Raw genomic sequence first — 24769 nt, 5'->3', positions numbered from 1 at the left:
AACATTAGAGTAATGCAAATCAAAACTACAATGAGGTATCACCTCACACTGGTCAGAATGGCCATCATCAAAACATCTACAAAGAATAAATGCTGGAGAGGTTGTGGAGAAAAGGGAACCCTCATACGCTGTTGGTGGGAATGTAAATTGATACCGTCACTATGGAGAACAGTATGGAGTGTCCATCGACCGATGAATAGATAAAGAAGATGTGGCACATATATACAATGGAATATTACTCAGCCATAAAAAGAGAAGAAATTGAGTTATTTGTAGTGAAGTGGAGGGACCTAGAGTCTGTCATACAGAGTGAAGTAAGTCAGAAAGAGAAAAACAAATGCTATATGCTAACACCTATATATGGAATCTAAAAAAAACAAAAAAAATGGTTCTGAAAACCTAGGGGCAGGGCAGGAATAAAGGCGCAGACATGGAGAATGGACTTGAGGACACAGGGAGGTGGAGGGGTAAGCTGGGACGAAGTGAGAGGGTAGCACTGACATATATACACTACCAAATGTAAAATAAAATACATAGCTAGTGGGAAGCAGCCGCATATCACAGGGAAATCAGCTCCAAGCTGTGTGACCACCTAAAGGTGTGGGATGGGGGTGTGGGATGGGGGTGTGGGAGGGAGACGCAAGAGGTAGGGGATATGGGGATATATGTATGCATATAGCTGATCCACTTTGTTATACAGTAGAAGCTAACACAACATTGTAAAGCAATCGTACTCCAATAAAGGTGTTATAAAAAAAAGAGAATCCAAAACATGAAAAATCTATATATTCATGTAAGTGTTTATTAGCTTTCATTTAAACTAATAAAATTGAAAACCACTTAAATGTCCAGGATAAAGTATATTGTTTCCCATTGAAAGATTTGCAATCCTGATTATTATATATTAAGTTTCAAAGGGAAGAAGAGAGAACCCTAAACATGGTTACAACATGCAAAAAATCCCACAGCCATTGGGGAGGGGGGGTGAAAATAAATATACCACAATGCTGTTAGTAGTCATATTAGAAGTAATATTTCCCCACTAATTTCAGAATATTTTTTAATGTGTTACTTGTTTAAAAAGAAAAAGGATGATGTCCCAAGCCCCACTCTTATTCTCATGGGGAACTGGAAATTTTGCACAATTTATACTACTGCCTTACTTGTATTTGTTTGGGTTTTTTTTTTTTTTTTTTTTTGCTTTGTTTTGTTTCCCTACATAAAGCCATTGTCCAAACACAATGCAGTATTTTAATGCTCTATCACTCTAGAATCTTATTTCACTCCTTCAGGAATACCATTTCAAGATTACTCTGATTACCCCTCAGTAAATGTGTCACCTCTTTATTCTGAGAGAACTCACCATGTGGCAACACAACAGAGAAGTTCTGCAACTAAGCCAAAAAGAAAATGAATAGCTGTGAAAGAAGATCCATATCTTTGCTTTGTCTCCTAATTCTGAGTTCTTATTTAACTATCCTGCACTTACCAAGTCGTGGCATTCCATCAGAAGTAAACATTTTCTTTGAATTTGACTTTTACTATCATTTCCAAGTCCATTTCGCTTGTTTACGGGCTTATTATTTTAATTCCTCACAGTTTGTCTACTACAGAAATTGCTGATGATCAAGATAATGATAATAAAGATGCTCTGATTTAGAAGGGGTAGCCTTGGTTTTTCTGCCACCTAACACATATCTCAGCTGACTATTCCTAGGAAACATTAAGCATGGTAGAAATTTAACACATGTTCTTATACTCCACAGATATATGAATATAGTGATATAATTTGGGGGAAATAGTCTATTTTGAACTCAGTGAGACATAAACATAACTGAGATTAGCACTGGGTCCTTGACAAGGGCCTATTAATTACTATTGCCCTGTGAGTACTTTTTGTGGTTGTTCCTCTGCCCCAGGCTGCTCTGATTTATGAACAGCTTTTCATATTCACAAAGTGGTTCATGAATCACTCTCGTCCAACAGAAATGAATTAAAATGAGCCCATTTACACAACATTTGGTATGTAGCTAATTACCTGAAAATGACGGCTTGGGATTGCACTGAGAAGAGTGTCATTAACATTCAGCACAAAGAGTACAAAACAGAGGGAGAAAAGAAAGTAGAATCAAAAAATAAAAACATAAGAGGAGCAACAAGAATGCTATTTATTCAGTGTAGATTTTTTTTAAAGCATCACCAAAGAGTACCTTCTGATGTCACCCAACAGAGGAATGTTCAAGCAAAAAGCAGCAAATGAAATGGTTAAATACAATGTAATTTCAACTTTTTTAAACAATATACTTAGAAGAAAGGAAGTTAATAATCAGATTGTGGTGATGAGATTATGGATCATTTTAATTCTATCTATAATTTTCTGTATTTTTCAGGTGTTTTACTATGACCCTGCATTAATCTTACAATGCACTTGTATTAGTAATCTTACATGTATGTATGTATGTATTTAGAAGCATATAGTTTAAAAATAATAATAGCTATAGTTAATTGAGAGACTATTATGTACCAAGCATTGAACTTCTATGTGCATATAATAACCTTCTTCTTGCCTGTTCTACCCTGTATCCACCTGCAGAATACCTCTGTTCACGGAATACAACAAACTTAAGTTAAGGCATCCAAAAACCAACCAGACACACCAATCAAATAAGTGTAAGATTGAACTCTCTCCCTCCTGAGTGATTGTCATGTTTTCTTGATAATGTAAACATTTCTCTAATGTGAGACATTTGTGTTTCTAGAAAAATGGCAAAGCTAGTAGTCCCAAATGAGAGATAAGCATATCCTCCCTGGTTATTTCTTTAAACCAGTAGACAATGGCTCCATCTTCTATCTTCTGCTACCTGACAGTACTAAAAAACAAACAACAAAACAAAACAAAAATTATGACAGCAGGAAGCTGCAGTTGGATATTTTTAACTGTTGTAACCTCCGTGCTTATAGTATTACCTGATTCCTAATAAGTCCTCTATCATGTTTATACTCATTATTGAGTTGATAAAGGATGTCCTAAATTATTGATAACTAAATGAACACTACAAACTTATAGTAAGGTCAACTCTTAGTTGTTTAATCTGTTTTACTGCTTGTGGGAGAAATTTTACTGAACCAGTTGTTCTCTGCTTAGATTTATCTGGCCTGAATATAATAACTGGAAAGATAATAAACCTTAGCTCCTGAGTCTAGCATATCTGAATTTGAACCTCATTTACAGACTATATAAACTTGGAAACTTTTTCTAGTCTCATCAGATGTCAGTTTCCTTATCTTTGAAATGGGCATAAAAATGGCATCAACATAATAAAGCTTTTGTAAATAATAAATTAAATAATGCATGTATGGTAGTCAGAATAATGGCCCTCTAAAGATGTCCACATCTTAATTCTCAGGACTGTAAATATGTTTCCTTAGGTATCAACATGGACTGTGCAGATGGGATTAATGTAAGGATTTTGAAATGAGATTATCCTGGATTATCTGGGGTGGGCCCAGTGTAATCACAAGGCTTCTTATACAAGGAAGGCAGGAGGGTCAGAGGGTGAGGAGATGTGAGGACAGAAGCAGACATTGGAATGATGGAGAAAGATAGAGAAAGGGGGCAATGAGCCGAGGAATGCAAAGCAGCCTCTAGAAGTTGGAAAAGGCAAGGAAATAGATTCTCCCGTAGAGCCTCCAAAAGGAACACAGCCCTATTGAAACCTTGATTTTAGAACTTCAGACCTCCAGGACAGTAAGAGAATAAATTTGTGTTGCTTTAAGCCACTAAATTTGTGGTAACTTGTTACAAGAGCAATAGGTAACCAATACAGTAAATATGGTGCTTAGCCCTGTGCCCGTCATATAGGATTCTAACATACTGTTAGCTAAGATCACTCTGCCCCTTAAGATCTAGGTAAGAGTAGCTTAAACACACAACCCATTATTTGTGGGAGTCCAACACCTTCCCCAGGGTTGCTGAGGCTTCCCAAAGGGCTTCATGATTTGGCCGTCTCTGGCTTTGAAGTTCAGGTTTTGCTGAATTGGTTTAATTTATAGGCTACTGTCCCTTGAATGCGGTCAAGATATGGAATTCAGCCACTTTACAAGAATAAAAATAAAACATTTGCATAAGAATTGACTGGGGTGGGGCTGCTGGGGAGAGAACATGGTTTAGGTAAATAAAGAAAAATTTATTATAAGAGCAATGTAAAAATCTTAAAATTGAATACCATTCTTCAAAATGTTTTGCTACTCCATCATTTTGCTTCCCCACACCTAATTCCTCTTAAATCTCACAGCAGTTTATCTCCTTTTGCTTCTTTATCATTCATGTCTCATGCTCTCAAGATTTCACCTTCGAATGCTAAGGTATTTTCCTAAACATAGTAGCTTACCTAAAATAAAATTTGGTGCCAACTATGAAGATAATACATATTCTTTTCACCACTCAGTAAGTGTTAGCTAAGGAAAAAAATCTATGTACTCATTGGTCATGACTTAGGCTAACCCATCTTTCATTGGTTTCGTTGGATGATGACTCTAACATGGATTAAGGGTACAGCCTAGAGGCCAAAGGGAGCCATGGGACATTCTTCAAACAAACTTTACAAAGTGATACTGATGTCAATCTTATACTGCTACTCACTATCAATCTCACCAATCTTAGGAATGTGATTAGGATATAGCATTTTCAGGCTTTTTTCCTCTCTCCTTTCTCATATTCCATTTTTTTTTTTTTTTTTTTCATGGCTCACGGGCCCAGCCGCTCCGCGGCACGTGGAATCTTCCCGGACCGGGGCACGAACCCGTGTCCCCTGCATCGGCAGGCGGACTCCCAACCACTCCGCCACCAGGGAAGCCCTCTCATATTCCTTTTATATAGATTCTATTAAATTGTACAGCTATGCTCTACAGAGATCACATTAAAAATTAGAGCTCATCCCTATAAGATTGAAGATTATAGGAAAATCTCAACCTTATGTACATAATTCATTCATTTAAGTCCCCATCCTTATTTGCAAAAGTGCACACTCCATATGTCTATATGTGTGCATGCGTGCATGTGTGTGTATGTGTGTGTGTGTTTGTAGCTAGGCTTTAAGCTACTTAAGGGTCAGGACTACCTGGATGTGTCTTATCAGCAATGAGAGTCATGCTACCCTTAGACATCAAATACACATGAGTTGTGATTATAGTGATTCAGGGTCAGTGACCATGCAGCATACACCTTAATACATAAATACTACAGCAACATGATTTCCATTCATTCCAAAGTATCGTGGGACCAAAGTTTCTAACTAACAGCCTATTACAGTGTTCTGACCTAGCCTTCAAAATGTCAATAAATTGGATGATAATGTAAGTCATTCTAAATGTCTTTGAAAGAAGACATGACTGTTACACTGTCATGAATCCGTACCTCTGGGAAGTCTGAGTTTGGAAAAACAGTCAGTTAATACTTTTGTCTTTCGCTGGTTCTACTCTATTATACTTTCATTTGCTATCAGCCAATAATCATATTTTCACACAGTGAGAATGAATGACTTGAGTGTGAACAGTTAAAAACAAAATTCAAAAAAATGCTTCAGTCTCGAAGCCCTCAACCTATCCAGTTTTGTGATCTTTGGCAACTTTGACTCCATAGAAGATTTTGAATATCAGGCTGCTTTAGCCACGACGTGAGAACATTTCCATGAAGATGTGTTAATTAGTTGTAGAGGTGACTAATCACTGCTGAGCAATTGCATTAGGCAAGGCAAACAAATGGAACACAGGGAGCAGTCATTCTTCGAGGTGTTCATTGTTGCTTCACACCCAGAAGACAAGAGCTGGACAGCACTCTGCTCAGGGACATCTCTCTTTTTCTTGATGCACCTGGGAATTCTTGCTGAGTAATTTTTCTCACAAAGAGCTCAGGATACTCAACTCACTCATACATATTACAAAATCTAGAAATGCCAAACTCTTAAATTAGCAGAGACTGACATTCTGTTGCATAAATTTCTATGGGCCACATCATGAATTTATGAGTACCTACTTGTAGAGGGGTCCCTGTCTGAGTGAGTCTCAATGATCCCTCTCTTAGATAAGAGACCCTTTCAGGTCCCTGGTGACCATATTTGTATGTGTGTAGCTTTCCTTCCAGGCCTTAATAAATAATTTGGGGAGTGTTAGCACCTAATCCAAGTTGAGCCAATGAAATCCTCTTGAGAATTCAAAATTTGGAAAAGATAGATCCCAAGAAGGAAGTTGTTTCACTAATGTCAGTGCTCTACAGAGAAAGTCAGGCACTTCCTGCAGCTCAAGTTCCAAGTTTCCTCTCTTTCTGTGTTGTGATGACTCAACTCTCTTTGGTATCTTAATGGGATTTGGGGCAGGAAAAGTAAACTCACACAGGCGATCATTGTTGAAAAATCATCAGGTCATGGGCAAGCTTCTGGTGTGATGTGCAGTTTCCCAAGGTGATATAAATTAAATTTCTCATATTTATTAATTGCTGAATAGATCGATCATGATAGATAGCAACAGTCAATTCAGTTATGCTCTCCAAACCCTGTTTTTTTACCACTCACAACTGTAGTACCCAAACACCTGAGACACGTTATTCATTTTACAGACAATGTTTGGTTGACTTTTCAAATTGCTTTGTAAAAACTCCAGAGCCTTATACTGTGTGAAACAGTGATTCAGCATGTCCTGCTTTTCATATGATGTGGTTAACTAACCAGATGACATGTGTCTAAAAATGATGTCAATTAAATGAGGAAAGCTGACCAGTGGAGCTCAAATGATGTTATCAAGTATCCCAAAAGCTCTTTAACAGTTCCACACATATCTTATTTCAATTTTATTTTTAAATATTATAATTATTTTTAAACTATAAGCATGTACACTGTAATGTGTCCTATGCCACATTTTTTTAACATCTTTATTGGAGTATAATTGCTTTACAATGGTATGTTAGTTTCTGCTTTATAACAAAGTGAACCAGCTATACATATACAAATATCCCCATATCTCTTCCCTCTTGCATCTCCTCCCCGCCTCCCTATCCCACCCCTCTAGGTGGTCACAAAGCACCGAGCTGATCTCCCTGTGCTATGCGGCTGCTTCCCACTAGCTATCTATTCTACGTTTGGCAGTGTATATATGTCCATGCCACTCTCTCGCTTCGTCACAGCTTACCCTTCTCCCTCCCCGTATCCTCAAGTCCATGCTCTAGTAGGTCTGTGTTTTATTCCCGTCCTACCCCTAAGCTCTTCATAACATTTATTTTTTCTTAGATTCCATATATATGTGTTAGCATACGGTATTTGTTTTCCTCTTTCTGATGAGGTAGGTGGACCTAGAGCCTACGCCACATTTTAATGCATTCAAGACCATCATAATATTAACTTCTGCTGCCAGGTTAGCTTATGCGGAGCATGGAACACCAAGTAAAGCTTCCTTTTAATCCACTGCTAAGTACCTACTAGAGACCAACCACCTATTAATGTATCTGAACCATCTGCAAAGGTGCCATTGATAATAGCAGCAGTTACAAAGCAGAGGGGTAATATTCCCCCCTAATTCAGGGTAGCCCATGCCTGGTCATGTAAGATTTTAGAAGCAAGTGTTTCCATGTTTGTTAGGATTTTCTCAATACCATACAAATAAAATATAACACAAAAATAATTGGTGCTGAGGGAGACTTAATACCATAATACTCATCATAATTCCTTCTTTCAAATGTGTGTGCTCATTAAAATGGATGTCAACATTTGAACTTACATGGCAAATCTATATTAACAACATATGGCTTTCACTTATTTCATTTGTATTTTATATGTTGAGGTTCTCTCAAAGATTTCATTTTATTACAATTTTCCTCAGAGGAAAAATGTCTGAAAGTACCATTTTAGCAGTGTTTTTCAACCATAGCACTACTGACATTTTGGAACAGATAATTCTTAATTGTTGGGTGCTGTCCTGGGCACTGTAGGATGTTTAGCAGCATCCCTGGCCTCCACTCACTAGGTGCCCAGTATCCACCCTCCACCCCCAGCCTGATGATCAAAACTGTCCCCAGATACTGTCAAATGTCCCCTGTTGGTAAAAATGATCCCTGGTTGAAAAGAATTGGCTACTTCATAAGATCATAAGGATGGCCACACTTCAGTAATTCCTAGAGAATATTCACATCTTCACAATTTTTTATTCATAAGCAGCTATTAAACAAAGAATATAGTAGAGAGATGATGTTTTTAAGCATTTTTAAATATTTATTGTGTTGTCTTATTGAGTGTGTTTGAAACACTTTGCAGACCATAAAAAGAATGTGGTGGAATTGTATTTTCAGACAACAAAAGATATTCATGACATATTGTGAAATGAAAAAAATTAATCAAGTCATATGATTATGGGAGCGGGAAGCAAAAAGTAATCTAGTAAAATCCTTTTATGTCCTATATTCTGGAATACAGCCAGTCTTCAAAGTTTTTGTAAAACACTTAAAAAAATTTTAATTAAACTTTAAAATTCCTTTTGCTCTTGCCTAATGCTCAAATCAATCTGATTAATTGACCAACATCCTGTCTAAGAAAGGCTTCAAAGAGAATCTTCACTTTTATCTTTCATAAAGAAAGCCAAAGAGAAATTGGGAAGGTCTAGGGTTATTCCTAGTAATGTTTTTAGGAAGAAGGTGCCTGTCAGGTTAACACAAATGACCAAAATAATAACTTTCCTTGACAGCCTCAAAAAACAAAGGTATGAAAAGAACTTTGTCAAATTTACATACACTGTTGATGAGGGTGTAAACTGGCTCAACCTCTATGAACAGCAATGTGGCAAAATTTAAAATGCATATACCTTTTTTCTATCAACAATTCCCTTTCTAGAAATAGCCAGTCAATGTAGTCAGATATAGTAGAGTGTACCAGTATATTCAGAGCATCTTTATTTGTAAAAGTAAAAGATATGAAACAACATAAATGCCCCCTACAGGGTGATTAGGAAAATAAATTATGGCATTTCCATACAACTCAATACACTGTAGTAATTTTTTTTTTACAAATAGCTTATTATTTACTAATATAGAACCAAATCCAAGATGCAGTGTCAATGAAAACAAGCTAGGTTCAGAACAGGGTATGCGGTAGTCTTCTTAAGAAGTTCACCCATAAGAAGATATAGCTGGGCTTTTATTTGCATTCAAAGTGTGTATGGAAATTTTCCAATGTTGAAGCTCCTGGGGCTTAACGTAGAAAGGAAGTTTATTATTAAATTTGAATTTTGAATTTTTTAAATTGTGATTATACATTACTTTGTGAAAAGGGACCGTGTAAATAGTTTTTTAAAGAAAAGTATTTTGTCAATTCCAGCGTGATATCAAATGTTTGTATGAGTGGATGAGCCATATGAATTTAAGTTACTCTCAGACACCACAGTCCAGAAAACCAGCCCAGGCATGAGAAAACGGAGGGATAGTGGAAACCCAGGTAGGATATCTAGAATCAGGATCCTTGGGTTTGCATAGATACATAAGCTAAACTGGAGATGATAAATATGGTGTAAACACTGATCCTAGGATAATGTTTCTTTACTGGTTATATGCTATCTACTGAATATAAGTAGACCAGGGTCTCAGAGGTGAATCTGACAAATCTCCCTAATAGTGGGGAGTGTGAGGCATCAAAAGCCATGAAGGATGAATTTTGTTGTTGTTGTTGCTTTCGTTGTTTTATCATTAGGTTGTAGCAGGAGAGGAAGGTGGGCTTTGACATAACACAGATGTTCTCCTCCTCATAAAGCCAGACTTGCTGCAGATACCGGCAAAGACATTGCTAGGAGGCTAGTAAATAAAGGAAGGGCCTGGGATAATAATAGCTATAATAATAGCCATCGTTTGTGGGACACTTACTAAGTATGAAGCACTGGGCTCAGGGTTTCGCATATATTATCTCTTTTAATCCTCACAGCCATTCTATGCAGTCGGTGTTTTGATTGATAAGGGGACTGAGACTCCTGGAGATAAATTAACTAGCTCAACCTCACACCGCTAGTGAGCAGCAAAGAAAGACTCAAATTCAATCTGTCTGCTTTCAAAATTTTTAATCACAAAATTTTGATGCCAACTGGTAGGCATGATTCAGGGCTGGGAAGCCTGGAAATGAAAGTCATCGTCATTATGATGTTGTCTTTTCTCTCTCTCACCCTGACAGGATCACAACCACAGCTGCTTGTATGATGGATCTACGAAGATACCCTCTGGATGAACAAAACTGCACCCTGGAGATTGAAAGTTGTGAGTTATTTGGACAGGGGAACAAAAAAGAGGGATGTTTGCTTGACTCAATTAAATTCCACCTTGTACTGAGTAATTGATACCGGGATATTTTTAGCTACACTACCCTGCCAACTTTTCAAAGGGTTTACAGTAACACTTTTCTCTGTATTGGAGGCTTAAGGTTCATTTCAATGCAATTATCTTTTTGAACCACTAAGGAAAGTCCACTTATTTTAGCTGGACAATTTATAAACTCATGCCTTCTTCTCAGAATCGAATTTCTCCTAAGACCTTCCAATACCCAAGCTGCGTTAATAAGAGAGCAAAAATATTTCAATATGAAAAGACTTTGTGAGATTGTTTTTGGCTCTACAGTCTGTCCGCCTGAAGGACTGTAAATTGTTGTCTCTTAGAAAAACACTATGATAAAGTCTTGTGTGCAATTGTCTTTCTTCATGGGAAGAACAAGATGATAAGTGGTATTCATGAGGCTTGTGGTTTAGCTTTGTCCTCTTGACCTGTTTTTCCATTGATTGCTTTCTTAACAATTAGAATATTTTAGTCACTAAGTTTTAATCTGATTATCTTGGTTTCATTGTTTCTCAACCATCAATATGCAGACATTTGATCCCATTTATTGTGAATACCAGGCCAAGGCTATTTCCTGGTTTACAGGGGCACAGAAAGTGCAGCAGGTAATTACGAGCATTGCAATACCACTTAATGTAATGTGAGAATAGGCAGATACTTATTTAGATCATTTAAAATGCTTTCCAAATCTAAACATCAAAATGGTAAAGAAAAATGGGAAAATTCCAGGTGATCCTCTAATATTATTAAACAAAAAATGTATTCCCCATTGTCTGATTATTAAGTAATTACATTCATTTTCTAGTTTTACTGAATACAAACATAGAAATAGATAAAGATGCTTATGTAGATATATAGATTCAGACCTAGACATTATTCTAGTACCACTAGAACCTGGAATTCATAACCTTCATGAGCTATTCTTTAATTAATATTCTAATTTTAAAATGTATTATATAAATAGGTTGGCTGAAAGTTATTAAAATATGAAAGTATTAACGGTGACTTTTGGTTTAAATGCCAATGACAACCAAATTCAAACTATAGGAATGAAATATAAACCCAGTCATTTATTACTGGTCAATAATATTTTATAAATAAGACAGAACTTCATCTAAGCAAGTAAATCATTAGATTTTGAAACTGACATGCAAAGAGAAGGGTGCTCATTCATATAAGTTACCTTTTACCCTTGACCTCTCTTCCATTGATTGTGATTTTTTACCTTTGCTTATGCTGGAAGGATATGACAGTCTGTCAAAATTCCAAGATCTTATGTTTATATCATTCACTTGAAGAATGAATTTTGATGAGTACTTGAATTGATTCTGTGCATAAATTACAAGTGCTAAAATTATCAACATTTTCTCCTAAAATGCATATTTTATTTTATATTGCATATTGAGTCTTCCTATTATTATAGGTTTACATTTTTCTTTAAAAAGGCAATTTTCTTTATTCATATTAGAAAATAGATGACTTTTAGGTCCATTTATCATATCATACAATGACCAAAACTATAAATGAGGCAGAATTAAACATAACTTTTGCGGAGCAGGGATGAGGGGTGCCAAAACGATCAGAGTCCAAAGTCATCATAAGATATGATGTCAGGCAATAAGTAGTGACCCAGACATATGATAATCATTGAGGCAATTCAGTAAGATGCAATCAGTTATCTGAGCAGATGGATGAGGCATGGTTACTGGGACCCTAAGATCAGTTAATATATAGGACTGTAGGCAGACAGTGACCATCATAAAGTGATCCAACAATAGATCACAGAACTCTAGTCCCTAAAGATGTTTACCTAAAGCAAAGCAGAAACTCAGGCCTGCAAGAATTTGTGTAATGAGGAGTGTATGAAGACAGGAACTTGGGGGACAGGGAAAAAATAGGGAACTGCCTTCTATTTGCCAGACAAAAGCTAGGCATTAATATAACACCTCTGTAACAGAAGTCTTTCTAACAACATTTGAGAGATAATGTATCTGAGGCTCAGAGAAGTAAAATAACTTACCCAGAGCAACAAGGCAAGGATAGTGGTAAAGTGAGGATTCAAGCCCAGGTAATATTTTCTCTATAATAGAATCCTGTAATCAACAGCTGAGCAAAGAAGCAGAACATCAATGATTAGAAGTATAGCACCAATCAGAACAACTCCCAGCTAGACTGAGGGTGCTGAATCAACCAAAGACTGGTCTATATTTCCTAAAATTATCCCCGATAAAGGTTAGAGTCAATCCCAGAAGCTGAAGCAGAATTTAACTCTTAGGGCAAGGGTCAAATGATTGCAACTGTGGATAAAATGTAGTCTGTGGATGCAGGAAACCAAGTAGTCCTGATTCCATTGACGTTACCAAAAAAAAAAATTTGAAGCCTCAAATGACAACATTGCTTAGCTCTAATACTTTCCTTAAGATGTATCCCTTATTGACAATAGATAAACCAATGTAAAGAGATCTTAAATCTTAAGGGTAATAACTTCAAATGACAAAGTAACATATGGCAATTATATGGAGTCCAAATGAGCTTTGCTTATTCCTGCCTAAGTACATAATCGATATGCTACCAAGTGTTAATAAATACTGAATCTGTTATCCATCTATTTTTTAACTCTTCAAGAAAAAACATGTGTTACATTATTTGCTGAAACAGATCTCCCTGAATTGCCATTTTATGAAGACCATAACTGAGCTTTAAAGTGATTACAAATGAGTGGTTCTAGTGTCGGTTGGGGAAAAGGAATGATAAAGTAGACATTTCACCAGTATAAGATTGAACCAATCATAATTTTGTAACCAATATAGTAGAAACTTTACCTACCTTACAAAATTTACTAGTTTGTATTCTCTTCCATGACAATCCCAAGGATGGGGAAATGTTTTCCTTGATCAGGTCCTTTGAGAAATATTAAAGATGTTTTGCCTTTCTTTATCGTCATCTAATCTAGTAAAATTAGGAAGGCCATAAAGCCTTGTTAAATTGAAAATTTCCTTGAACTTGGAGCACAGTAATAGCTTCATAGTCCTGGGATGATATAAAATGAGTTAATGGCACATGGAAAAAAATCAATCAAGGAATTTAGTATTAAGAGGATTCAGAATTTGAAATCAATAAAGCTATCACATAAAGGTTTGATAGCCACAAGCCTCGTGGAAATATAGAAAGGCTTTGGGACAACAATCATGAAGGAGTCTAATGCCTCTTCCTATATATTTTCTGCAGCAACTATTGAAGAAAATCTCAACCCTAATCTTACCCTCACTGTCAGCAGATAGTGCCACCTCTCAGTACCTCCCCCACCCCCCAAAAAATATAGAATCCATTTCGGTTCTGAAATCTCTCAGCAGTCTCACCCATCTTCTTCTAAATGCCCTTATATCCTCACCATTCTAAGTTAGCCCCCTGTATTTAAGAGGAAGGGGTGCTCCTCTTCCTTTTATAAGCTAACCCTGACCCCTTTCTTCCTCCTCTGGTAATTGATTTTCTCAAATTCACACACACCTACACCCCTGATATTTCAGACCCTCAGTCTCACCCTCTCTGCTACCTCTTTTTTCACAGCCTAAAAACAAGCTGAAAACTCCCCTCATCACAAAACACCTCTACTCTACCCTCCCACCTCCCCTTCAGCTTTTCCTAATCTCTCTATTTCCTTTTTCTCAAAACTACTTGAGATAATGATATATATCTGTTGTCTGTGGCCTCAACTTTCCCTCAACCCACTGTAATCTGGACCCTGCCTACCCATCTCCCAAGTCCACTGACACTGTTCTCAGAAAGGTCACAAAGGATCTCTCTTTACATAACATCTTTATGCCAATGATCTCCAAATGTATAACTCCAGCTCAGATCTCTTTTAAACTCCAGATTGATGTACATCGCACTTTTCTTGGCATATCTACTTTGTTGTTTCAAAAGCATCTTAAACTTAATTTTCTCAAAATTTATTAACAATTTTTCCCTCACAAGTGAGTTTCCTTTCCAGCTTCCTTAATCTCACTATCCAGCCAGAATCCTAGGATTAACTGTGGACAGCTTCCTCTCCCTCACCCTCCTCCCATTCAATCTATTGTCAAGTACCATCCATTCTACTCGCCAGATATTTAGCAAAGCCTTTCACTTCTCTCCAGCCCACTGCCACCAATCTTCTCCAAACCACCATGACTTCTTGCCTGAATCATTGTAGCAGTCTTGCTATTGGTCCTTTTATTTTTACCCTTGACTCCCTCCAACTTATTTTCTACCCAGTAGCCAGAGTCATCTTTGCAAGATGTCAATTGGATCATATTATTCTGTGCTTTAAAATACTCAAAGACTTCTCATTGCACCAGGAAAATTCTCCACACTTCCTAATTTGACTTACAAGCTTCTGAGTGACTGACCCTTCCTCAATATCTCCATTCTCATCTGAAACCATCTTTCCCTTGCTTACCGCACTAAATTCCAGCAACACAGATTCTTTGTTTCTTGTAGACCCATCTTTCTTTTATCTCATTATCTTCACCATCTTGTCCCTTCTGCTTAAAATGCTTTTCCCCATGATGGTTCTTTTGGTTTTTCCTCATCTTTCAGTTCTCATTTAAGATGCCACCTCCAACAAAAGGCTTTCCTGAGAATCCAACCTTAATTAGTGAACACCCAGTATTCTCTTTCAAAATTCTGTTACTTTCCCATATGGCACTTAGTAGTGTTTGTTTGCTTCCGTGTTTATTGTTTCTTCCCTCTCTGGATTAGAAACTCCATGAAGGAAAGGATCTTTGTTTTGTTCACAACACAATAATTAAAACCCAGCCTAGAACCTGACAATACATATCTGTGAAGTGAGTGTATGCTAAATTTCTTGGCTCCAAACTTTCTGAGTCTTTTGAATTTTGAAAGATAAGTCTAGTCTTAATTTTCTTCAGATAAGATTTAAGGAAGGTATTTTTTGACTTGCAGTAAAATATTCTTTCATTTATACAATTTTATATTCATGCTTTAAGACCATCTCAAAAATTTAAGATTGTAAATGCTCAATCAGATAAGGGAAAACCTAACATTTTAATTATTTTAGGAATTTTCAAAGGCTGGTAAATGTGATAAACCACTATGGTCTTTTTGCTTCACTTCAGTCATGAACTGTCTACATCCCTCCCACCTGAACCACAACGAATTTATCAAACAAAAGTAACATTTAGTGATACCTGGTTATTTTTATACTTGTTTCTTATTTTTAAAAATGGCTTGGAAACTTTTAACTTGGGCATTGTCTTAATGTATTCAGTAAAAATTTAAGATTGTAAATGCTCAATCAAGAGCCAGATAAGGGAAAACCTAACATTTTAATTATTTTAGGAATTTTCAAAGGCTGGTAAACGTGATAAACCACTATGGTCTTTTTGCTTCACTTCAGTCATAAACTGTCTACATCCCTCCCACCTGAACCACAACGAATTTATCAAACAAAGGTAACATTTAGTGATACCTGGTTATTTTTATACTTGTTTCTTATTTTTAAAAATGGCGTGGAAACTTTTAACTTGGGCATTGTCTTAATGTATTCAGTTTAATGAAGCATCTATTCAATCCATCTCTTAGTCTCAGAATATTGTCATTGTATTGATTTCAACGTCTTGGTAGTAGCAACAACTACACAGAATGTCAAGCCATAGTCATGTTTATTTCCAAAATAATTTTTTTCCTTGTCCACAAAAATAGCAAGTGATAAGAAAAAAGTGTCTAATAAAATGATCTAACTTAACTGTGGAAAATTCCCTGAGAAAACGTGAGGTTTACAGAGTTGAAATGCTAAGTTTTCATTATATAATATGTTACATTAACACCTGGAAATAACATTAAGTATAGTGTCCAGACATGAGGCAGGAGCAGTTCTACAAAAGCCTGCTCTTGTAAAGTCACACGTGGAGAATTATGCCCAGTTCTTAACGCCATATGAAGATAATTTCCTTCAGAGGAGGAGACCAAGATATTTGGGAAGAAAATTTTAGGGAGGCATAATAGCCATTTCTGAATGTTTAAATGCTATCATAGAAGAGAAATCTTATGTTTGGTGTTTCCCAGGGTATTAATCAGGATCCTCCAGAGAAATAGAACCAATGAGATATATACAGATAGAGAGAATGAGATTTATTATAAGGAATTGGCTCATGCAGTGATGGAAGCGGATAAGTCCCAAAATCTGCAGGGTGAGTCAGCAAACTAGAGAGCTGATTGTATAGTTCCAGTCTGAAGACTAGCAGCCTTGAGACCCAGGAGGAGCCGATACTTCAATTGAGTCTGAAAGCAGGAAAAGACTGATTGTCCCAGTGCAAAGATAGGCTGGAGGAAATCTCTCTTACTCTGTAGAGGGTCAGTCATTTTGTTCTAATTCAGGCCTTCAAGTGATTGGATGAGGCACAGCCACATTAGGGAGGGCAGTCTACTCAGTGTAACAATTTAAATGCTAAGCTCATCCAAAAACACCCTCATAGGAATACACAGAATAATGTTTGACCAAATATCTGGGCACCATGTGGCCCAGTCAAGTTGACACATAAAATTAAGCATAACATCCAGAGTGCTAGATTTGAACCCATTCAATTCAAATAGCATTTTTTAAGTGGTGACCACAAGCCACTCTGTGTGCAAATAAGTAAGTGCTGGTGATACAGCAGCAACCGAGCAGACAGGTGGCAGAAGTAACGGGAAGGTAGACGTAGAATTGAAAAAAAATACTATCCAATGAGTAGAAGGGCCCATTCATGAAAAAAGCCCCCCCTTAAGAAAGACTTCCCCACCAACAGAGACACTTCAATTAATTGGAAATGGCCACCTACCAGTTTTAATGTAGAAAACATTCCTCATTGAGAGGGCTGTTAATTATATAACCTTAAAGATCTCTTTCAGCCCTAAAATCTAGCACACTGGGAGTTTGTTCAATTTAGTTACATTACCAGCAAATTACTTTATGTGCTTGCCTAAGATATTGGTTATAAAATGATCCTGATTTATAAAGGATATTAGAACATTAAAAAAGTTATGAATACATGAACATAAATACAAGAAAAATATGAAATGTAGGACAATTACAAGCAAAGCCTTTGAATCCTTCTTACTTTATTGCTGCCTTCCAATCATTAATTCTGATCTGAAATAACTTAAAAATAGCATCTACAACATGCTGCACACTTTCTATTCATGGATACTAAACACCAAAAATAACAGAAGTAAATTGAACTTCATGAATGATTCATGGCTTCCCTTGCGTCTCCATTGTCAAGGAAATTAGCAGCATTGGATAGCTCCTTAGATAAATTTGATTTTGCCATATTCAGTAGACTACTTAATGAAAATGAATATTTCACATTTATGTTCATAGAATTGTTAATGAATTTTAGTGCCCATAGCTTTTTTGTTGAGCTGAGTGGGTGTAGGGAAGACAGGAATCTTTTCTTAATTAATTTATTCCTTTTTCCAGGCTGTTTTTTTGAAACTGTGGGAAAGCAGTCTTTCTGAAATGTCTCTGACCTTTCAAAGTTAGAAAATAAAAGCCAGTGGGGGAATGGAGTTCCATTTATTAAAATTAGTTTCATAATCAACTTGTCTATAAAGTTAGCCATTTAGCTGTTCACATCTACCCTATCGACAGTCTAAGTTTACTTTCCATGTATGGATAAGTGGCTATGTAGGTGGATGAGGAGATCTCTGATTTACAGATTTAGATTTCTGGAAATTTCTTCTCTTCTTGATGCTCTAATGGATGACCATTTTGCTACTAGCTTCCTAAGAGGAAGTCAAAATAAAGGGTATTGTTTTGTCTAAAGGTTTTAGGTATTAACCAAACACTTAAAGACACAATTTTGAATGGAACTTTGATCTTCTAGAACTGGACACCCTTGCTAAACTGAGGGCTTTGGTTCACTTGGGATCCAAACTTGATAATAATGAATGCTAATATTTATTGACTATATATTATGCGCCAGCCACTTGACAAAAATTTCCTATTGAACATTCACCAGAACCCTATTGTTTTACTCCATTTTACAGAGAAGGAAATCAAAGCACCAAGGCAGTTACTTGCCTAGGTCACAAAACTGTAGTGGTCCAAAAGGGATTTGAACTCAAGCAATCTGACTTGAACGATTTACTCCCCTTTCATACTGTCCTCAGAAAACTCCTTTCTAGCTTCCCCACTGTGTGGGAGTTGGGTGGTTGGGGGTATGCTCTATCTGAATGCAAAGCAGACACCTGAAAACAAAGCAGGTTTTAATTGGTCCTACTCCTCTCTACTGAATCAGTCTCAATTCGGCTCCTACATGGGCATTTATTTTCTGACATTCTTGCCAACGAAACTGAATGTTGATATAACTTAAGAAAAACTTTTATTTTACCAGGTCACTTCTACAATTGCAACAGATCATACAGTGGTCAGAAACCCTTCTTCTTCTAAATGGCTAGAGATACTCTTCCCTAAATCGTTTTAGTACAGTGTTAGGCTTAACTGACTGCAATGGTGCTGTAGTTTCAAAGTCCATCCATTACTCATAATTGTGGTTCATACACATCTATAACCTTGACAAAGGACATATTCCTGAGAGGTCTTGACTTGGTTTGTTCTGTGGACCACACCCATATAGGAACCATATAATTAATATAGATAATTTAGTTTTCATTTCAGTGTCAATTTCCATGTTTAAACTGCTTTTTTCTTATCTTTAAGATCAAAGATTTTAAAAGGGAGATTTTTTAAAAATATTGATATCATGACCCCACCCCAGACCAATAACATCAGAATTTGTAGAAGATGAGCCCTTTGGCAAGCACTTTTTTAAGCTCTCCAGGTGATTTTAATATGCAGCCATGTATGACTGCCACTGTTCTAAGGCTGTCACGCTTTAAATTTTTGCTTTTCAATTTTTTTCACCATCCCTTCTAATAGACCCAGCTCTCTAAATGGGAAACAGAATGGAAACATAGAAATGAAAGAAGAAAGTACAGCAAAGAACAGAAAATAGCACAATTTCTTTCAAAGAAAAAAAAATCACTGAAATGATCAAAGGAAAAAAATTTAAACTATTCTTTCCTTTATCCCCTCTGGCAGAAGGCTCCATTGTTTTTTTCTTTAAAGGTGCATGTCTTGACATAAATAAGTAGACCAAGGGACCCTGCCTTTTATTGGAATTAAATGCTTCAATTAGATTTTCAAATCCATGTAATGAGTCGTTACAAGATGCTACTCTATTTTAAAAGCCCTGATATATATACCATATATTGGTATGAATGCACTCAGTAAAACTTTAATTTGTATTATGATGCTGTGGTAAATGGAGTTATCTACTTGGGAAAGAGAGGCATGGGCATCAGCTGTTTTTGTAACATTATAATGTTAAAAAAAAAATTAGTTAACAATTTACTCCTGAATGAATACATAGCAACAGGCTTTACAGGAATAGTTTTTTGTTTGTTTGTTTTTTATTTTACTTTATTTTTTTAATTGAATGAAATAGTCTTTAAATTCTATAGTGCTTTACAGTTTTCAAAAGATTCACATACATGATTTCATGTAATCTCATAATAACCCTTTTTCCCCCCACACCTATGTTGCCCCTCCCCCTTCCCTCTCCCCACTGGTCACCACTAGTTTGTTCTCTGTATCTGTGAGGCTGCTTCTTTTCTGTCTTATTCACTAGTTTGTTGTAATTTTTTAGATTCCACATGTAAGTGATATCATACAGTATTTTTTACAGGAATAGTTTTATCAAACCGAAATTGAGCAAGGTCCATTTCTTTCAACCATAAAAAATGAAACAATAATTTCTGTGTACATCTTCATCTCCCACACCCTGTCTCATAGGCACTGCCTGTCCTCATTTGATTGTGTGAAAAGAGCAGATTTGTCACAGAGCTCCCACAAGCTGACTGCATCGATTCCAAATAGACTGTATTCCCAGGACTGGGATTACATAGACCTACAATTCAGACAAGAAATTTCACTGAGTAGAGCCAAAGGGTCACCTGCTCTTACCTTAAAAACTGTCAGAGTGGAAACCCATCACTTGTCTGATATGTTCCCTGAGGTGCTTGTCAAACATTCATGCACTTACAGGTATCTTGTTAAGATGCATTCTGGTTTAATGAGCTTGGGCTGGGGCCTGAGGGTCTGCATTTCTAACATATACCCAGGTGATGCTGGTGCTATTGACCTATGGACCACACTTTGAGCCGTAAGAATCTGGAGTAAGTTAAAAAAAGAAAAGCAAAAAACCCTGTCTCCTCTGTGCTCCTCCTCAATCTGCTTTCCCAGCCCTGTTTGCTTCCTACTGAGATTTAAATAATTAGCCGTTGTCACAGTGGTTGCTCAGCACTTGATTCAAAAGAGTTTTGAGTTTTAAATTAACTGAGGCAGAAAAGTCATTTTCAGGTGACCTGAATAATTCCCAAACACTCAAATCTGAATAGCTTAGATGCTGTTAGGCACCCTGGGTGTGTTACATTCCTGGCTTACTCTTTAATATATGGAAGATTCCCAGCTGTAGTAGGTCATTAGTACTCTTAAGCCCACACTAAAAATAATATTTGGTTGAATATTTTGTACTTAGAAAGGATTTAATTTTAATGAAGGAAAAAATAATAAATAATATTCTATTTGATTTTCTTTTTTTAATTTTTATTGGAGTATAGTTGCTTTACAATGTTGTGTTAGTTTCTACTGTACAGCAAAGTGAATCAGCTACACGTATATATATATATATCCCCTCTTTTTTGGATTTCCTTCCCATTTAGGTCACCACAGAGCATTGAGTAGAGTTCCTTGAGCTATACAGTAGGTTCTCATTAGTTATCTATTTTATACATAGTAACAATAATGTATATCTGTCAATCCCAATCTCCCAATTCATCCCACCACCACCCCTTTCCCCCTCGGTATCCATACATTTGATTTTCATGTCTCCAAACTAGAGCTTTTAGTGAAAGGAGCATAGAGTTATACCTTCACTATCTAGAGATCTGGGATTTAACGAGTCATTCTGAAGAACTCAAGTTTGCTAGACTTTAACTATTTTGATGCAAATCTTTCTCAATAGAGAACTCTAAAAATCATTTATTCTTTTCTGATGATTCAGGGTCATAATTGTGATCATTTTTCATGATGTGATGAAGCTCTAGCTTCATCTGAAGCAAAGGGAGGTATAAGGACTTGTACTCTGATGCTCATGGTGACCTTAATTTAAGATCTACTTTTTTAAGAGTCTTCCTTGGTGGAGTGATGAAGGCCCCTTTCTACATAATTAATGTGTCAATAAAAGAAATGTCCATCTCTAGTCAATTAGGCATATTTCTATAACTCAAAAAAAAAAAAAAGGCATTTTCCTGGCAGAGTTCTCATTTTAAGTAACACAGTCTCTTCATTAAGGATCAGTAACAGCTCTTCACGAATCATTCATTTCAACATCTCAGCCATTGTCCAGGTCCTCAGTGTCACCTTTTCATCACCTTCTTCCATCCTTACTGCCATGGTGACGGGTTCTCAAGGCACCTGCATTCATGCAATGTCCAGTTACTGAGTTACACGGGTTTTTTACATGTAATACCCTATTCTCGCTGTTTCTGCCATTATTTTATCTCTTCTTCTTTGAATTTGTACATGCTATACATGCCAAAACAGTACCTTGTTCTTTAGAGGGAAGATATTTTACATAACTGTCATCTGACTGTAGATGGGAAGTATTAGGAAGTGTCTCCCCCAAGAAATGCAAAATGATTATTATTTTGGCATTTACTGATTATTTATTTCAAACCTTTAATCTAGTAGCATAATCAAAGGGACAAGCCTGAGTTTGCTAAATTTTCACAGTTTCCTAACCAGTATGTAGAGTTATAATAAAACTAAATTTTCTTCCTAGGTTGCATGAAGTTTAAGAAGTATCCTGCTATTGTGATACCAGGTCATAGTTATTCTTAAAATTTTACTTTGAAAAGAATTTCATGCATAAGCAGTATTTAAAATTCCATATTTTATTCCATTTGGGGCTGAACAATAATAATTATTGAATAACAATAATTGAATATTATAAATATTACTACAAATAATAATATGACTAGAAGTGCTAGAATATAAATAGCAAAAGCGAAAGCGAAAGCGTGCTGAGACAGGATGTCTCAGATATTACATTCACTTGCCAAAATGTAGATCATTAAAAAAGCAGTCCACCTGGGTCAAGCCAAGCTCACCTTGGTCAAGGTGAGCAGTATGTTGAGTACACCTGGAGGTACGAATGCATGCAGAATGTTTAAACATGACAAACATGACACAGGACACCAGCACATGAGAAGCATCTTTTAGTGGAAAGTTCTTTCTTAGCCAGTAAAGATCTACCTTATAAGTAAATTGATCTTCTCTGAATCAAACCTCTGAAAAATGGAAGAATGGACTTGCCATCAGCCAAATTGAGGACAGCATCAGGTAGAGCCCAGAAAGTTTTTAGACATACTCAATTTGTATTGTCTATTAGACATCTAAGTGGAGATTCAAGTTTGCAATTGAAAGTCTAAAGTTCAGGGTAGAGGCCCTATCTGGAAATGTAAATATACAATTCATGAGCTTCTATATGTACTTAAATGCATGCATCTAGATGATATCACCAAGGTAATTAGTGTAGATAGAGAAGAGGTCCAAGTGCTAAGCCTTGGCCAAACCAATACTTAGAGTTTAGGAAGATGATAGAAAACTCAAGTATAGCAATTACTATCTGCAAGTGCACTACATATAATAATTCATTTAAATTAAACCATGACTCTGTCATAGGTACCATTATTGTTCCCATTTTACCAATGAGGAAACTCAGTCACAGTGGCATCACCTAATTTGTTCATGTTCACATCTAGTAAGTGGCAGAGACAAATCAGCAAAGGAGACTGAGAGGGGTGATCAATGGGGTAGGAGGAAGCCCAAGAGAGAAGAGTATTCTGGAACCAAAGTAAAAAAATATTCTAGAAAAAAAGAGGTGATCATCTGGGTCAAATACATATGATAAAACAAGTTAACTAAGAACTGAGAACTGATAATTTGATTTGGTAACATGGAGTGCTGGGAGTGAAAATCTAAATGCAGTAGACATAAAGGAGGATAGGAGAAGAAAAAGTGGCCATACCTGTAAAGTGCCTGGTACAGTGCTTAGCACATTTTAACTGCTCAATAAATGGTGGTCATAGCCATCATCGGAGTACAGGGCAATCAGCTATTTGCTGTCAGAGAATTCTGAACTGCTTCAAATTTTGTATTACTTGTAAGTACTCCTTTCTTTCGTTTTGTCACACTTATCACTCTGATTGTTGCCACTGTTGTTGTCAATGTTCTCATCACTGTCCCCTCTTTGTTTCTAACCATTTTCTCTTATCTCTTGGCTTTCACCTTAAAAGCTGATTTTGTACATCACTTACTAATCAAAGCCCTCTTCTCCTCGCCTCTTGAGCTGACTGATGACAGAGTGCCAGGAGCAACCACTTGTCTCTTGTTGGCTCTATTTGCCTCTTTCTAGGTTCCCAGAGGTTTCTGATTCTTCCATCATATGCAAGTGTTTATTGTGCATACAACATTCCTGACACTGTCAGTACTTCTAGGATGGCAAGATGACTATATCATAGTCACCCAAGGCTACATTCCTAAAACAGCATTTGTACAGATGCATGAATGCCATTCTCAAGAGATTTAAATTATTAGAAACTAGATCATTCACCAACAACATATTGTTGCTATTTTAAATTAGCATCAAAGTCCAATGCACTTTTTTGTCAGGTTCACAGGCCAGTGACTGAATTCCTTTTACGTTAAGTTGGGATCACTTAAAAACACTCTGTGGGCACATCTCTCTCCCTAACATTGGCAGCTTAAATACAGCTACTGGTTTCTGCATATTCCTGTGCATCTCATTGCTAAACAGACCACTTTTCAACATTCTTTTGTGTGACTTATGAAGCACCATGCAGATGATTGCTCAGCCTGCTTTATAGACCAGGAAGTGACGTGAAAAGAATTTGGCCCACAATTCCTCTCCCTAATTCTCAGGAAGGAAATCTCCATTATTTGCTACATTTGAAAAACTGTGGCCCGTACACAACTATAGGTAGAGTCTCCATTTCCTTAAGAGAGGAAAGGGGGGATGTCCAACCATTTGTAAATTTTCCAAAAATGTCCCTTTGTTGGTTTAACAGTCTCTACCTAAGAGTTTGGGGAATCAAGTAGAATGTCAAGTAAAAAAAAAAAAAAAACCTTGGTTAATGATTCAAATGTTTATTCACCCACACACTTTCTATAATCCTTATCATTTATCATGGACTATTCCAGGCAGAACAAAATTTCTGTCCAGATGTACCTTACAATCTATTATAGAAGGATAGAAAAAAATCAAAACAAAGTCACTGGTATAAAATATA

General features: G+C 36.5%; 1 protein-coding gene across 2 annotated transcripts in view; it reads left to right on the top strand.

Annotated features, from left to right (window-relative positions):
* Positions 1 to 24769, top strand: part of GABRB1 (gamma-aminobutyric acid type A receptor subunit beta1) — a 418665-nt gene that overhangs the window by 309885 nt on the left and 84011 nt on the right. For both annotated transcript variants that reach the window (XM_024132011.3, XM_024132012.3), the window contains exon 5: positions 10197 to 10279. In XM_024132011.3, the coding sequence (XP_023987779.1) occupies positions 10197 to 10279 (83 nt within the window). The remainder of the gene's footprint in view (positions 1 to 10196; positions 10280 to 24769) is intronic.

The sequence above is a fragment of the Physeter macrocephalus genome, chromosome 7 (genome assembly GCF_002837175.3).
Source record: "Physeter macrocephalus isolate SW-GA chromosome 7, ASM283717v5, whole genome shotgun sequence".
Taxonomy (NCBI): Eukaryota; Metazoa; Chordata; class Mammalia; order Artiodactyla; family Physeteridae; genus Physeter; species Physeter macrocephalus.
Note: the sequence above shows the minus strand (reverse complement) of the source record. Positions and strands in the feature narration are given on the sequence as shown.